Source organism: Heterodontus francisci, chromosome 1, assembly GCF_036365525.1.
Source record: "Heterodontus francisci isolate sHetFra1 chromosome 1, sHetFra1.hap1, whole genome shotgun sequence".
NCBI lineage: Eukaryota > Metazoa > Chordata > Chondrichthyes > Heterodontiformes > Heterodontidae > Heterodontus > Heterodontus francisci.
Genome location: NC_090371.1, coordinates 184096479 through 184113648, shown reverse-complemented (window position 1 = coordinate 184113648; position 17170 = coordinate 184096479). Strand labels below are relative to the sequence as shown.

The following is a 17170-nucleotide window of genomic DNA, read 5'->3' as shown; positions in this document are numbered from 1 at the left end:
GAGTCTTGCTAAAATAATGACTTACAATTCAATCCAGTTTGAAAAATACCCACCAGGACTTACTCACCAGTCAGCTGTGCTCTTTGGAAACTCTCGGTTCCCCTCATGCTCTTTGAGGACAGGTAGGAAATGAAAGGAGCTCCTCGCTCCCTCCTCACCGAACTCCCTCAGTCACCAAACTCCCACTTTAGCACTCTAATGCAGCCCTAAGTCAGCACTCCTGTGCAAATGATGTCAGCACTGTAAGATGGCCCACTTTTATACTGTCTGACTCTAGCCCCTGAAAACTGGTTTAAGCCAGTTATCTAATTAACAAGGTGCAGCTGCAAGCAGAGCCTGAGTGAACTCTGTTTAAAGCTGGTCTAAAACTCACCTTCTCCAACCCAAACAGCAACTGTTAAGTTAATTTGCTCAATAAAAGACAAGACTTTAGATAAAACTAACCCTTAATTACCCTCAGTCACAAAACTTCCAATTTGGCACTCTAATGCAGCCCCAAGACAGTACTCCAGTGCAAAACCCATGACCTCTACTGCCTCGGACATGAGCAGCCAATGCATGGGAACACTACCACCTGCAAGTTCCCCTCCAAGTCTCACACCTTCCTGTATTGCCGTTCCTTCATTATTGCTGGGTCAAAATCCTAGAACTTCCTCCTTAACAGCACTGGGGGTTTACCTACACCACACAGTCCGCAGCAGTTCAAGAAGGTGGCTCATCACTCAACAGCAATTAGGAATGGACAATAAATGCTGGCCCTGCTAACAACACCCACATCCCATGCAAAAATAAAATCTATCAGAGAGTAATTGGTAGGTTTCTGCTTAACTCTGAAATCTGAACAAGTACATATGTACATACATATATGTATGTTTATTTTATGAAAAGATGTTAAAAAGTAAATTAGCATGGAGAAATTTTCCTGCAAAAATTGCGAAGTTATTAACAAACATCAATATTGTGTCCTTTTTAACACCAGTATTATCCGAGATTCGACATCTATCGGCAACATACAGTCTATCTCACTCACTCCAAAGTAAACGCACAGTATTGGACAAGCATGTTTAAAAAAATAAAGAACAAGCAACAAAATATTACCTGAAAATTACTGTACTTGTACAAACTGCCACCAGTAGACATTGGCACAATCCCCATGGTTGTGACATCCACAAACTGGTTTGGAAACAGAAACACATCCACACAGCAGCTATTGGCCACACAGTCCTTTGCCAAAGTCTCATAGAAATGTGACTGTGGTTGAAAAAGTGTCTGTCGGGAATTAAAACAAATTATCCTTTAATACTAGCAACATACTCATTATTTTGAGGCCAGGTGGTTTGTGTGTCCATGACTAAGGTAAATAAACTAAAGATTGCAGATAACTTATTCAGCCAACATAATTTAATGGTGTGCTAGATGATGGGGAAGGAAAACTTCATATTCATGAATGAAGAGAATTTCTTCAATGTTTAAAGATTACTCCATGATAAGGTTATCTGACTGCATTCTTTACAAAAGCACAACATTATTTAGAAAGTTTGCTGTCTAAAAAAATTGTATTTGTTATAATTGACCCACCCGTTCAGATTTAATGTGTCACACGCTCCTATAAGTGGTCTATGTGCGTTACTTTTATGGGCGTTTGCTCACTGTCTTCAATCTGTATGCACAATGGTGTTACCTAAGGCTGTAACAGTGCCCTCTGTGACCGGAAATAGATAGTTGGATGTAAAAGATCCCAAGGCACTATTTGGAGAAGAGTAGGCGAAATCGCCCTGATATCCTGGCCAACCTTTCTCCATCAACTGACATCAATAAAACAGATTAGCTGGCCCTAATCACATTGCTGTTTGTGGATGTTGCTGTGCTGCTGCGTTTCCTACATTACAACAGTGACTACACTTCAAAACGTACTTCATTGGCTGTAAAGTGCTTTGGCATATCCTGAGGTCATGAAAAGTGCTATATGACTGCAAGTCTTCCTTCCTCCCTTTCTCTGCTACCTCTAGGATGTTCCTGACAATCTTGTGGGTGAGTAGCTAATAGGAACGATTGCCTGATGTTTACATATCTTCTATATAGGTAAACTTAAATTGTGAAACTGAGAAAAAGATCCAGCAGAAACACAGTGTAGAGAAGCTGATTAACTATCAACACATAGATTTCCAGCTACTGTACCTTTTCTTTGTCTGTATTCACCAGCTTCCTGTCATCTCTGTTTTTCAGTTTACCTGGTGCTTCAGCTGTTGGCAATGATGAGTGGAATATAAATAACTTTCCAGAACATTCTGCAGCCTGTTGAAAACAAATAAAAGTACTTACTATACCTGGCATGGAACTGTTTGTTGAAGTGTTTGTTGGAAATTAAATGACAAAGAGGGATGATAGTTAATCTCTCCTGCCTTCCACCCTATCACAGATCTTCCCTTTTGCTGTTTCCGCCCCTCCCCCTTTTCCCTGCCTCTGTACTTGTTTCAAACCTGTTACATCTTTAATTTTTTCCAGTTCTGGCACAAGGTCATTGACCTGAAATGTTAACCATTTCCATCTCCACAGATGCTGCCTGACCTGCCGAGTATTACCAGCATCTTCTGTTTTTATTTCAGGTTTACAGCATCTGCAGTATGTTGCTTTTGTGTTGTTCATAAACTCCAGCTGGAAGTGTACACTCACTGTCTATGTTCACACATGTAGATTTGCCACTTGGACGATGTATCAAAGCACAATCATTTCCTGTGAAACTGTACCCCAGAAGGAGAAAATTGGCAGGGAAACAATTATTTTATGAAAGATTCAAATACAAATTTATGATATATTTGTTTTATTATCTTCCAGCAAGTCGCATCAAATGATTCATGCATGAGAAGAGGATCAAAATTACCAGTAAGTTAGATATCATAAAGTATTTCTTTTTTCAAAGGGTTGTCATTCTATGGAACTGGGTTCCGATGAAGGGTCACTGACCCGAAACGTTAACTCTGCTTCTCTTTCCACAGATGCTGCCAGACCTGCTGAGTGGTTCCAGCATTTCTTGTTTTTATTTCAGATTTCCAGCATCCGCAGTATTTTGCTTTTATGCTTGAATTTATCCTGAAATTGGCCACTGGATTTTCTACCCATTACAACTATCTATTTGAATCTACTACATCCAATACTTACATAATTTTTAAAAACATAATCATATCTCATTTAAGACAACTTTTCTACAAAGTGAATACAACAACAGCTTATATTTATATAGCGCCTTTAATGTAATAAACATCCCAAGGTGCTTTACAGGAGCATTATAAAACAAAGTATGACACCAAGCCACAAAAGGAGATATTAGGTCAGATGACCAAAAGCTTAGTCAAAGAGGTAAGTTTTAAAGAGTGTCTTAAAGAAGGAAAGAGAGGTGTAAGGAGGGTATTCCAGAGTTGGGACCTAGGCACCTGTAGGCATGGCCACCAAATGTGAAGCGATTAAAATCATGGATGCACAAGAGACCAGAATTAGAGGAGCACAGATATCTTGGAGGGTTGTGGGACTGGGAGATTACAGAATAACCCAACTGTCTACCCTATCCTCATAAATAAGAGATTTAAGTTTCGGCATAATCTTTGTTGCTTTCCTATGTGCTCCCTCTGGAGCCTCAGCATCAACACATAAAGGAATAAAACATACAGTAATCCCAGAAATGGTGGGATTTCACTCCACTCCTGGCATCGAGCCTCGCCTTCTGGATATGTAAACTGGAGAACTAGGTACAGAGGTCATCAGCCACATAATGGCTCTCCTACTTTTCCATTAAGATCAATGGCCAGAAAACCAGAAGCAACATGAATCAGTTGTGCTGACCTCTGCGCCCAATATGTGATCCAACTAACTGAGATTTCACACCAGAAGCAGTCTCCTCATTTCAGGACTTAGATGTCATAACTTTGCTTCTGTAGGAACAGCTGAACTATTCCAATTTATTTCCTATGCGTATACTAATGGACTTAAATCCAGTTTCATATTTTTAAATTGCTTTTATTATGATTTGCCCTGCAGTTTACGTAGTAATACATAGAATATACAGCACAGAAATGGGTAATTTGGCCCAACAGGTCCTTGCCGGTGATGATGTTCCTTCCACAAATACATAAGTGTTATTTTCTCCCCTTTTTAGATCCCCCTGAATAACCTCCCAAACTTAATTCAGTCCCAAAATGTCTGATAGAAATGGTCATGGTCAAATCGGCAAACTAGCATCTGGCCTCCATTTGACAATTCCTTCTGATGTCACGTCAAAGATTAATAATGTGTTACTTGTATATGTTATGTGAGATGAAGTCAGCTATGTATTTTGAATATGAAAATGGATCCTATCACTTTGTTACACAGAGCTCTGAACACCAATGAGCGGCACCAGTGTGCCAGTTTTCAACAATCTTCCTCATCAGATGGGCGATGGGCAGAAGAATTGCGCTACTTGCCTGGTACCAGTTTTATGAGGGCTGAACCATTTTTGAATTTGGGCCACAGCCACTTAAAAATACAGGGAAAACTATTTTGTTACTGTTTTGTGTGTATCCTTCAGTGGTCTCTTTAATAACCACTGGTTATGCCACTCAAGACCTAGCACCAATGGGCCGGCTCTGTTTATTGGTCTTAAAATTGCAAATGGGTCATGCCACTGACCTAGGGCCCTGATTTGCATATTTCAGACAGCACCCACATGTTTCAGATGGGAATGCTGACTGATCACCTGTTTGAACTCTTAGCTAAAAAAAATTGCATTGGGCAGCCGATTTTAAAAAGCTGCCTGTCGACCACCCTGTTTTGCAGCATTAACAGGGCAGGTGGCAGTCGAAAATTGCCCACATTAACTTCCGCAATATTTCAAAGCTGTCAACTACTGACTGTGTGCAGATCTGAAAATTCCAAAGAAAGGGTTAATTCTAATCTAGTAAGAAAGTGGTTTTGGCCTATCATTGCAAATTCCAGCTGTGCATCTGAGTCCTCAGCCAAAACATGAAAAAAATCTTGGCTGGAGTCATTTAAAAAAAACCAAGAATCAGTGACGAACAAGAAAGTCTGTCTTTTGGGAACAAAAGAAATAGCAATTGGATCTATCCACTTACTTAAAAGGTTATGTAATTTACATTTGCCTTCAGAAAGTTAGTATTGTCTACATTAACAAGGCACTTGTGAATAGTTATTACAAAGTGTGTAAGTATGAGGGAGTACTAGCATAATATATTCTCTTTGCATTTAATCCTGACAGCAAAGCCCTTATTTTGAGGTTAAGGACAGATGTTTCTGTTCCACATGGAGAACGATAAAATGGGGCTATTCAAATCCAATAAGTTCTGTGGGAGAAACTAAAAATAAACAAGCACTTTGCTCATATGATACAACATTTAGAGATAAGCTGACATTCCTTGTGTTTACAAAGCTGACAGAAAAAGAATGAGGTAACTCAACATGTTTGTAATTAGCAGCATCTTTTTTGCTACCATAATCTGCTTTATTGAACGATTGATAATGCGGAAATCTACTGGACTCTGCAGTGATGAAATCTGGCATAAAATAAACCTGATAAAGTTCCCACAAAACTGAAGTAGCTATTGAGACTATTAGTATAAGATTCATGATTTTTGTGTGAGTATGTGCACATAAAAGCCTTCACATCAGTTTTTCCTCCACAAAAACACCTAGCTGGATAATATGTGAATACGAGAGAAGACTGTTTTTATTTAATAAGCAAAAATGAATGTAGATTTTACAGACTGGTTAGACTGCTGAAACAATAATTGCTCTTTTAATTGAGTAAAAAGTAGGAGAAACTTACCCTAGGGCAAAAATTGGTCTCTTACTGTTATAGCTATACAAACTTGTAATTCTGAATTTCATTCAGTGTGCAAGTGGTCTGCCCACAGCATTTTACATCACACACATTCTATTTTTTCCTCAAAGATATATATATATATATACAATTGATGTAGCAGAGCCAAGAAATCAAAATCCTACAAAAATTGTGGCTTACAACTTACATTTCTAATATTTTGCAAGATTAATTGGCATAATCCCTCCCTGCACTGTGGATGTCTTAACTCATCCAGCAGAGATTGGACTCTGGAACGACTGGACTCTATGAGGCAACAAGATAACTTATTCTGTGCCAGGCATTCCTGGTCTGACTCATTTTTATATAGCAAAGATTGATCTAGTCTAGTTAGTGATATGGTAGGTCAATCAGAACATTCTGGGTTTGGCCTCATCCCCAAAACGGAAGGGTCAATTTTAATCCTACATGTGTGGCAGAAACCTGAGGCTAGGTGGGTGAGAGATTAGTTAAAATCAGCCAGGCGACTTACCCGCTGACTATCCTCCCTGGATCCCGTTATCTTTAACCTTCTCTTCCGAGCAGGGGGTCAGGACCCTCTCCCTACACTGGAACAATCCAGGGTTGTTATTGCTGCTTTCTGGGGTCTACTGCCACCTTCTCCATGGTGGTCCTGGGAAGTGGTGATAACTGGGATGGACATAGAGGAAATCCAACATGGTCCTGGGTCCCATGCCTCCACCCACCTGCCATTTGTATGGGGTACACTGGGAAGATGCAGCCAGCAGTGACCCCAGTGGGGGTGGATGTAAGTAAATCCTGGTCAGGACAATGAAGTGAGCAGTGGGGGGTGGCAGGCTGAGTAATGTTGGGGGATTGGTGCTCACTACTTGCATTTTCCATTATTTCAATTTCAGGCAGGATCGAAGAAGATAATCCTACCCTATAAATGGATTTTAAAGTGGTATGATCTAAATTATGTTTAGATTAATTATTACTGTTAAATTATGACTTTCTTCATTTAGAAGTTCTTAAACAGCATCAAACAGAAGTAAAACTAACAAGGTAAATCTTTGAGTTTCATTTCTTTTATACAACATCAGCTATACATATTAAACACTGTCAGAATCACTAAGAAAAACATCGAACCTTCACAGCTTCTAGGCCAGCTTGGATAACTGGGGCAAAGACAGTTTCACTCTCACTGGTGTCGGCAAACATGTCAGGAATCTGGTCCAATAGGCTTTAGAAATAAAACAGGTTTAAAATTAATATTTAGCATTTTGATCGACATCCCCCCACTCCGCACTCCCCAACCCCACCCCAATGATATGGCTATGACCTCACTGGGGAACTTACAGACAGGTTCAGTTGCAGGAAGAATTAGATACATCTTGTTCTGAAAATTTAGTATTCTTATTGCAATGTTGCCCTACCAAGAAGGTTGCATAATATACCTAGGTTACTCTGGCATAGTTCTGTCACAGCGCTTGCTTGCCTGGCCTGGTGGGGCCCACATCTGCCTTTGTGTAGATTGGAATGCATTTCTTTACTCGGTGTACTGGCCTCCAAGAGTACACCAGATCCCAAGCAAAGGATTCCAACTGTAGGAAGACACTGCCTCTGGTTCCGCTGTTTGCCTGCCCTTTTTACTAGGCAATCAGGAAACTCCCAAAAATGGCAGACTTCAATGTCCAAAGGGACCTGGGTGCCTTTGTTCATAAGTCACTGTAAAACCAACATGCAGGTGCAGCAAGCAACTAGGAAAGCAAATGGTATGTTGTCTTTTATTGCAAGAGGATTTGAGTACAGAAGTAAAGAAGTCTTGCTGCAATTATATAGAGCATTTGTGAGACTAGAGTATTGTGTACAGTTTTAGTCTCTTTACCTAAGGAAGGATATACCTGCCATAGAGGAAGTACAATGAAGGTTCACCAGACTGATCCCTGGGATGGAGGGATTGTCCTATGAGGTGTGATTGAGGAGACTGGGCCTTTATTCTCTAGTGTTTAGAAGAATGAGAGGCGATCTCATTGAGGCATACAATATTTTTACAGAGCTCGGCAGGAAGGACGTTTCCCCTGGCTGAGAGTGTCTAGAACCAGGGGACACAGTCTCAGAATAAGAGGTAGGCCATTTAGGACTAAGATGAGGAGGAATTTCTTCACTCAGAAGGTGATGAATCTGTGGAGTTCTCTACCCCAGAGGGCTGTGGCAGTTCAGTCATTGAGTAAATTCAAGATAGAGGTTGTTAGATTTCTAGATATTAAAGATATTAAGGGATATGAGGATAGTGCGGGAAAATAGCGTTGAGCTAGAAGATCAGCCATGATCTTGTTGAATGATGGAGCAGGCTCAAGGGACTGAATGGCCCACTCCTGCTCCTATCTCCTATGTTCCTATGTAACTGCCAGAGTTACAGTGGGAGACTGGCAGAACCTCAGAGGAATTCCAGGGCCTACATGTTCAAGTCCCGCTGTTAAGTTTGAACCCATAACTTTCTGAATTAGAAGTAAGATCTGCACCAACTGAGCCAAACTGACATTCAGAATTATACACACTTCTGCCCAAGAGTTGTGTAATCATGCAACTAATCACAGCTGCCCATTTAAAACATTTTATGTAGTATATCTGGGAAGCAGTTTGCATGCAGCTAAAATACAGCAGCCAGAACAAAAGGGCCAATTATATGCTCACAGAGGCGCACTGCGGGAAGTTGTGGTTTCTGTTCATTTTAATGGGTGATAAGTCACAGGCTGTGTGCCTGCAATTTTCTGTAATGCACTCCCTGCGAGTTAGTGCCACTCCCCACTGAAAGCATGGAATCAGCCATATAATGTCATATTTGTTGCTTTGGGAATGGTCTCCACTTGGCAAATTTGAAGATGAGGTTTACAATTTAAATCCTTTGGCCTGCCTAATTGGATTTTACATAGGCCCTTCTCATCTCACAATCATACATTTTAGCACTCGTGGAAATGATGAGGTTGACAGTTCCAGTAGAGTCCTGCTGTAACTCAGGCAGGAATCCAGCAGAACTGCTCCTAACAAGCTAGGACTAGATTGTTATGTTTCTCACAGTGGTTTGAGAATGGTGACAAAAGAGGATGAATGTGTGAGGCAGCCAATACATACTGAAAATTAACCAGCACTTCGTATGCGATTTTTCAACCATTCATTTTCTAATCTATGTGATAGGAGGCCTCCTAAAATTTGGCTTGATTTTTAAAGTAGTTGCGGGTTGGACCTCACCTATTCATTAATTTATTTGCCTTTTGTCTTTCTCTAACCAAGTTCAGCTATTTATTTGGATTGTTAAAGGGTTCTGAAGTTGCATCATTTCACAAGTTTATAGACAGTACTGACAAAACAGTATTTACAGGCAACAACTTGCCATTAAACTTAGCAGAATCAAAACAAAAAGAAAAATCACTGATCATCAAACAGGTTTTTATTCTTGATCTTGGCTATATGACTTGGCTTAATTTCATGTAAAACAACCTGAGTTTTTTGAAAAAAGTGAACAAGTTTCAAATGTATACAAAAACACTGGAGTAATCTAATTGTACAGTAAGAGTAAATATGCACACATACTTAGTCTTCAAGAAAATGGAAATCATTTGACCAATTAAAGAGATAGCTAATCTCCATTCCTTTCTGTGGCAAAGTATTTACATAATGGACCCAAAATGCAAAAGTGGTTCTCCCCGTCTCCCACTGTAACTTTGCCAGGAGATCAGCGGAACCCCTAGAAAAACAACACAATGGCTGAAAATGCCGATTTATGTGGGGTTTTTTTGCAGAGTTATGCTGTTCTCCAAAGTTACAGCAGCAGACCCTTCAGAACTCCAGAAAACTAGAATACTTTTAGAAAATAAATCACAACTCATCTTGGCATTTATTTTCCTTACAAGGAAAAAGTGTAGAGTCAATTCTACCAGTCAAAATACAAATTTCTAGCAGAACTGAGTGACAATTATTATACATCTACTATTATGCTCTTGGAAGGATGTGATTCGTTTGTTAAATTGCAGAGCCACAAAACATAGTTTTAGCACATAGCCAAATCAGGACATGATTTTCTGGCACTTTCCATCAACATTCATTTTCAACAAATAGCAACACACGATATTAGACATGTAATTAAACAACAACAAAAAGACACATTCAATGAGTACAAATAATTATTGCAGCTTTTTCCTTACTTGTTAATAACAGGTCGAGATTCTTGGACATTGACAAGGAAGCCATCCAGAAGTGGAACAAACATTTCTCCAGTGTCTGACACTACCAACATCTGTGGCTGTGCAAGGCTGCTCTTCAGATTGTAGAAATGGAGAACCTTGTTGTAAGTGACAAAACCAACTCTAATGGCAGAAGCCTCTGCCTGATCTGCCCTGTAAAATGATTTAGATGTGAAAGGGGAGATTGCTATTTGTTATTAAATAAAAGAGTCAGTTAACAACAAGGATTGCAGGATGCATTTTACATAGGCTTATATTACCTCGGCACTGCATATAATTCATCTTGATTCAATGGAGGGGCTTGAGATTAAGTGGACGATGGAAGCCCTCACATGCCTTTGGATTCCCGACCATTAAAAGCTGGTGACACCGAGGCGGAGCCTCAGTGCTGTGACGGGTAGGCAGCTATTACCAACACTGCTTGGGGGAGAGGGAGGAGCGGAGGCCATTGTGGGCCTACAGTGTTGTGCACTCTGCAAGGGGAGTGGTGTTCTCAGGGTTTCGGGTGCTCTGCAACTGGGGTTGGGGTCTCGGGTGCACTGCAAGTGGGGTCGGGGTATCGGGTGGGATTGCTGGCTGAGCAGGGTCTTAGGTGGTCTGAAAGTGGGGGGCCGTATTGGGCGAACAAACTATTGAATGAGATGTTTGGCTGCCTATACTGCTGGGTGAGAGGGTTGGTTATCACCAAGTGTGGGCACTGAGGGCCACCAGACAGTCTGCCAGAAGTAGCAAAAGCACAGCATCAAAGGCAGGGTAGTCTCTGCATCAACAATGCTCTGGAGGCCCACTGATCATTTGTCATAGATCTCATACACCCTGTCATTTTGGACCCCTATGGAGTGATGTGGCCTCTCCGACGGAGGGAGACAGCTGTAGAGCATGGCTACCTGACCTGAACCCGACGGGCCCGACGACATGTGTTGGTTTTGGGTCGGGTCGCTCTTCCGGGTCTGGTATTCGGGCTCGGCTTGGGTCGGACACAGTGACAGCCAGGACGTTAAGGCGGGAAACACTCGCACTAGTCTGCAATGAGAAATTCCATCCAAGGTAGAGCACAACCTCTTCAATAAAGTTGATTATATTCCCGTGGTTGGGTCAGGTCAGGTTGGGTCGGGTCGGGTTGAGTGCGAGAAAAAATGAAAGGATTCGGGCCGGGTCGGGCTCGTGTCGGATATGGTTCTGTCGGGCTCAGGTCAGGTTGCATTTGCAGACCTGAGCAGGCCTTTAGGCAGCTGTGCCTGCCCATGAAGCACCACAGTGAGAGCAGCAGCACCTGGCCATGCCAAGAAGGGTCCACCTGCACCAGTGTGCCGGACTTGAATCAACTTACTCCAAGTGTCCGAGCGGCATTGTCAGCGAATACCACGCCTCTCCAGGGAGGCCATCACTGATTTATGCATGTGCTGCAGGACGAGTTGCGGCCTATGGGATTTGGGGGTCACCCTATGCCAATGGCTCTGAGGATCACAGTGGCACTAAACTTTTACACGCCTGGATCTTTCCAGGGATCCACTGGGAACATGTGTGGAATCTCCCAGGCAGCAGCCCATTGCTGCATCAAGGAAGTGACCAATGTCCTATTCAGGAAGGTCAGGGATAATGTGAGGTACTGGATCGAGCCCGACAATCCGGTCGAGAGGGCCATCGGATTCGGGGCTATCGCTGGATTCCCCCCGTGCAAGGTGAGATAGATTGCATGAATGTGACCATCAAGGCTCTAACAGGACAGCCAGCCACCTTCATGAACAGGAAGGGCCTCATTCAATCAACGTTCAACTGGTCTACGACCATCAAAAGCATTTCCTGCAGGTGTGTGACTGCTTCCGGGAAGCAGCTACAACGCCTACATACGTCGATAATCCCAGGTGCCAGGCCCCCCAACCCTGCTTGCCTTCAGTGATGGATTCTTGAGGATAAAGGTTACCCATTGAAGACTTGGCTACTGATGCCTGTGAGGAAGCCTCACAATGCAGCGAAGGAGGGGTAAAAAACTTGCCATGGCTCCACCCAAGCAACCATCAAGCTGTTGAAGATGAGATTCTGTTGCCTAGATCAATTCGGTGGAGCCCTGTAGCATGCCCCAGTGAGGGTTTCACGTACTGTTGTGGTCTGCTGTGCTCTGCACAATCCAGCATTGCAGAGGTGGGGGACCTTGTATGACGATGACATAACTGAACGGCACTCCTCCACCGACGAGGAGGACACAGAGGAGGGAGATGAACAAGCAGCACTGGACATTGAAGCCCTTGAAGAGTGTTGAAAAAGGTAACTAATACGAACATACGTACTGGGAGCAGGAGTAGGCTATTCGGCCCCTTGAGCCTGCTCTGCCATTCTTTGAGATCATGACTGATCTGTTTGTGGACTCCACTCCAATTTCATGCCTACCCCCAATACTCTTTGACTCTCCCTGTTTATCAAGAATTTGTCTAATGCTACCTTAAAAACATTCAATGACCCTGCCTCCACCACTCTCCGGGAAAGAGAGTCCCACAGACTCCTGACCCTCAGAGAAAAAAATCTCTTCATCTCTGTCTTAAATGGGAGACCCCTTATTCTTAAACTGTGCCCCCTAGTTTTGGTCTCTCTTACAAGGGGAAACATCCTTTCAACATCAACCCTGTCAAGTCCCCTCAGAATCTTATATGATTCAATAAGATAATCTCTCATCCTTCTAAACTCCAATGAATACAGACCAACCTATCCAATCTTTCCTCGTAAGATAACCCTCTCATCCCAGGAATCAGTCAAGTGAACTTTCTCTGAAATGCTTCCAATGTAATTATATTCTTTCTTAAGTAAGGAGATCAAAACTGTACACAATACCTTATATGTGGTCTCACCAATGCCCTGCACAACTGTAACAAAACATCTCTACTTTTATATTCCATTTCCCTTGGATTAAACAACAACATTCCATTTGCCTTATTAATCACTTGCTGTAACTGCAACATAACTTTTTTGTGTTTCGTGTACTAGGACACCCAGATCCCTCTGCATCTCAGAGTTCTGCAATCTCTCTCCATTTAAATAATATGTTGCTGTTCTGTCCTTCCAGCCAAAATGGATAAGTTCACACTTTCCCACATTATACTCCATCTGCCAAATCGTTGCTCACTCACTTAACCTATCTATATCCCTTTGTAGGCTCCTTATGTGCTCTTCACAATTTATTCTCCTATCTTTGTGTCAACAGCAAATTTAGCAACCATTCATTCAGTCCCTTCACTCAGTCATTGATATAGATCATAAATAGTTGAGGCCCCAGCACTGATCCCTGTGGCACTCCACTAGTTACAGCTTGGCAACCTGTAAACTACCCATTTATACCTAATCTCTGTTCCCTGTTAGCTAGCCTATCCTCCAGCCATGCTAATTTGATACCGCCTTTACCAGGGTTGTCCAACAAATGGCCCACAGGCCAGGACCCGGGCCCCTAAAGGTTTTCATCCGGCCCGCTGATATGATTCAGACATGAGAAATATTACATAGTCTTCTTCTTTCAGACCGGCTTTTTAAAAAAATTGCGCTCAGTTTCACAGCTGACAGGTGCTGACATCGGGAACAGCGGCTTCCCAAATTCAGACCAATTCAGAGTTTTCCGGTGGGTTCCGACTTTTTTTAAAAGCCAGCTGGAATACCCCAAATCTGTTTGAAGTTGGGAAACCGCTGTTCCAGATGTCAGCACTTGTCAGCTATGAAGCTGACAGCGCAATTTAAAAAAAAAATGAGCACACGCTCCCTGCAACTGTCAGTCAGAGAGAGGTGCGGAATGGGGGGGGGGGTGGGGGAACAGAGAGAGGGGGGAGCAGAAAGAGAGAGAGAGATCACGAGAGAGAGGGGGAAACGGGGGGGGGGAGAATGGAGAGGGGGGACGGGGGGCAGTGGGGGGGGGAACAGAGGGAGGGGAACAGAGACAGAAAGAGGAACAGACAGAGGGCAGAGAGAGAGGGGGGGAACAGAGAGAGGGGGCAGAGAGAGACAGAGAGGCAGGTGAAGGAGGAAAACAGAGACAGAGGGGAGAAAAAGAGGGAGGGGGCAGACAGAGAAAGAGGGAACAGAGAGAGAGAGTGGGGCAAAGAAAGAGAAAGAATGTGATCAAGATCATTCCTAACAGATGGGCATCTATCTGGAATACTCTGCATCGCTACAACAAATGTGCGGGCAAACATTGACTACTTGTGCAAGCAAAAAAATGCCAGGTATCTCACTAAATCTGTGTCCAACATAGTGATGAGAAAGTTAGTCAATAAATTAATCTTCTCATTTAAAACTTCTTCACAAAAATGCACATTTGTTGTTGTTTTGATTAATGGTAATATCAATTTTAATGCCATTATCTTTCTGAAATTGTCTCACCGGCCCCCTACATTAGACGAAAATTGTAATGTGGTCCCCCACGCGAAAAGGTTGAACAACCCTGCCCACACCATGGGCTCTTATTTTGTTTAGTAATCTTTGATGTGGCATCTTGTCAAATGCCTTCTAGAAATCCAAGTACACCAAATCTACAAGTTCCCCTTTATCCACGTTGCTTGTTACCTCCTCAAAGAACTTTCATAAATTAGTCAAACATGATTTCCCTTTCACAAAACCATGTTGACTCTGCCTGGTTGCACTGAAATTTTCTAAATGACCTGCTATAACCTCCTTAATTCCAGCATTTTCCCTATGACAGATGTTAAGCTAACTGACCTGTAGTTTCCTGCTTTCTGTCTTCCTCCTTTCTTGAATAGCAGAGTTAAATTCACTATTTTTCAATCTGATGGGACCTTTCCAGAATCTAGGGAATTTTGGAAAATTAAAACCAATGCACTCACTATCTCAGCAGCCACTTCTTTTAAGATCCTAGGATGAAGATCATCAGGACTTAGGACTTCCAGCTTTTAGTTCCAATAATTTTCTCAGTACCATTTCCCTGGTGATGGTAATTGTTTTAAGTCGCTCCCTCCTTTTCAACTCTTGATTCACAATTATTTCTGGGATGTTATTTGTAACCTCTGGAGTGAAGCCAGATGCAAAACATCTGTTCAATTCCTCCACCATTTTCTTATTTACCAGACTCACTCTCTGGAGGACCAACACTCACTTTACTTACTCTTTTCCTTTTTAAATACTTGTAGAAACTCTTACTATCTGTTTTTATATTTCTAGTTAGCTTTCTCTCATACTCTAATTTCTCTCTCATTATTCTTTTCTTCATTATTTTTTGTTTTTTATATTCTGTCCAATCTTTTGACCTACCACTACTTTTTGCTGAATTGCATGCTTTTTTTTCTATTTGATACTATCTTTAACTTCTTTAGTTTAACTGTAGAGATAGTGATGCATTGGTGATCATGTTCCAAAATTCTATGGATTCTGGAGTGATTCCTGTAGATTGGAAGGTAGCATATGTAACCCCACTATTTAAGAAAGAAGGGCGAGAGAAAATGGGGAACTACAAACCTGTTACCCTGACATCAGTAGTCAGGAAAATGCTAGAATCTATTCGAAAGGATGTGATAACTGGACACTTAGAAAATAATATAGGATTGGGCAGAGTCAACATGGACTTATGAAAGGGAAATCATGTCTGACAAACCTGTTGGAGTTTTTTTGAGGATGTAACTAGTAGAATAGATAAGGGGGAACCAGTGGCTGTGGTGGATTTGGATTTTCAGGAGGCTTTCGATAAGGTCCCAGACAAGGTTAGTGAGCAAAATCAGAACAAATAGGATTGGGAGTAATATAGTGGCATAGGTTGAGAATTGGTTAACAGACAGAAAACAGATAGTGGGAATAAATGGGTCATTTTCAGGTTGGCGGGCTGTGACTATTGGGAAACTGCAAGAATCAGTGCTTGGGCCCCAGCTATTCACAATCTATATCAATCATTTGGATGTGGGGACTAAATATAATATTTCAAAGTTTGCTGATGCCACAAAACTAGGTGGGAATATGAGTTGTGAGAAGGATGCAAAGAGAGTTCAATGGGAGTTAGGCTAAGTGAGTGGGCAAGGACCATGGCAGATGGCATAATGTGGAAAAAAGTGAAGTTATCCACTTCAGTAAGAAAAAGAGAAATGCAGAGTATTTCCTAAATGGTGAAAGACTGGGAAGTGTTGATGTCCAAAGGGACCTGGCTGTCCTTGTTCATAAGTCACTGAAAGTTAACATGCAGGTGAAGTAAGCAATTTGGAAGGCAAATGGTATGTTGGCCTTTATTGCAAGAGGAGTACAGGAGTAAAGAAGTCTTGCTGCAATTGTATAAAACCTTGATGAGACCGCACCTGAAGTGTTGTGTACAGTTTTGTTTTTACCTGAGAAAGGATATACCTGCCATAGAGGATGTGCAAAAAAGGTTCAACAGACTCATTCCTGGCATAGCAGGATTATCCTATGAGGAGAGATTGAGGAGATTGGGCCTGTATTCTCTAGCATTTAGAAGAATGAGAGGTGATTTCATTGAAGCATGCAAAATTCTTACAAGGCTCGAAAGTGTAGATGCAAGAATGTTTCCCCTGGTTGAGAGGTCTGGAACCAGGGGACACAGTCTCAGAATAAGAGGTAGGTCATTTAGGACTGAGATGAGGAGGAATTTCTTCACTCAGAGGGTGGTGAACCTTTTGCATTCTCTACCCCAGAGGACTGTGGAGGCTAGAAGATCAGCATGATCTAGTCGAATTTTGCACTGCAGCAACACACCAAGGCTCCTTAGACAGCACCTTCCAAACCCACAGTCACATGGGAACACCACCACCTGCAAGAGCCCCTCCAAGCCACACACCATCCTGACTTGGAACTATATCACTGTTCCTTCGCAGTCGTTGGGTCAAAATCCTGGAACTCCCTTCCCAACAGCACTGTAGATGTACCTACTGTACATCGACCACAGAAGGCAGCTCACCACCACCTTCTCCTGTTGATGCTATATGATGGCGCCATACTAGTGCTGAGAGGACAAATTACTCTGAGAGGCCAATGCAATGACAAGAACGAAGATCTGGAGTTCCAATGTAGCCAATGTATCACCTTTGTTCAAGAAGGAAGAGATGGATAATCTTGGTAACTATAGACCAGTTGGTCTAAAGTCAGTTGTGGGCAAACTCTTAAAGAGTTCAAAATTCAAAGTTAT

General features: G+C 42.1%; 1 protein-coding gene across 2 annotated transcripts in view; it reads right to left on the bottom strand.

Annotated features, from left to right (window-relative positions):
* The window catches only part of LOC137373877 (protein transport protein Sec24D-like), a 282185-nt gene that overhangs the window by 80819 nt on the left and 184196 nt on the right, over positions 1 to 17170 (bottom strand). For both annotated transcript variants that reach the window (XM_068039393.1, XM_068039404.1), the window contains exons 12-15: positions 10015 to 10206; positions 6959 to 7052; positions 2179 to 2295; positions 1099 to 1269 (exon numbers count right to left, since the gene is read on the bottom strand). In XM_068039393.1, coding sequence (XP_067895494.1) covers positions 1099 to 1269; positions 2179 to 2295; positions 6959 to 7052; positions 10015 to 10206 — 574 coding nt within the window. The remainder of the gene's footprint in view (positions 1 to 1098; positions 1270 to 2178; positions 2296 to 6958; positions 7053 to 10014; positions 10207 to 17170) is intronic.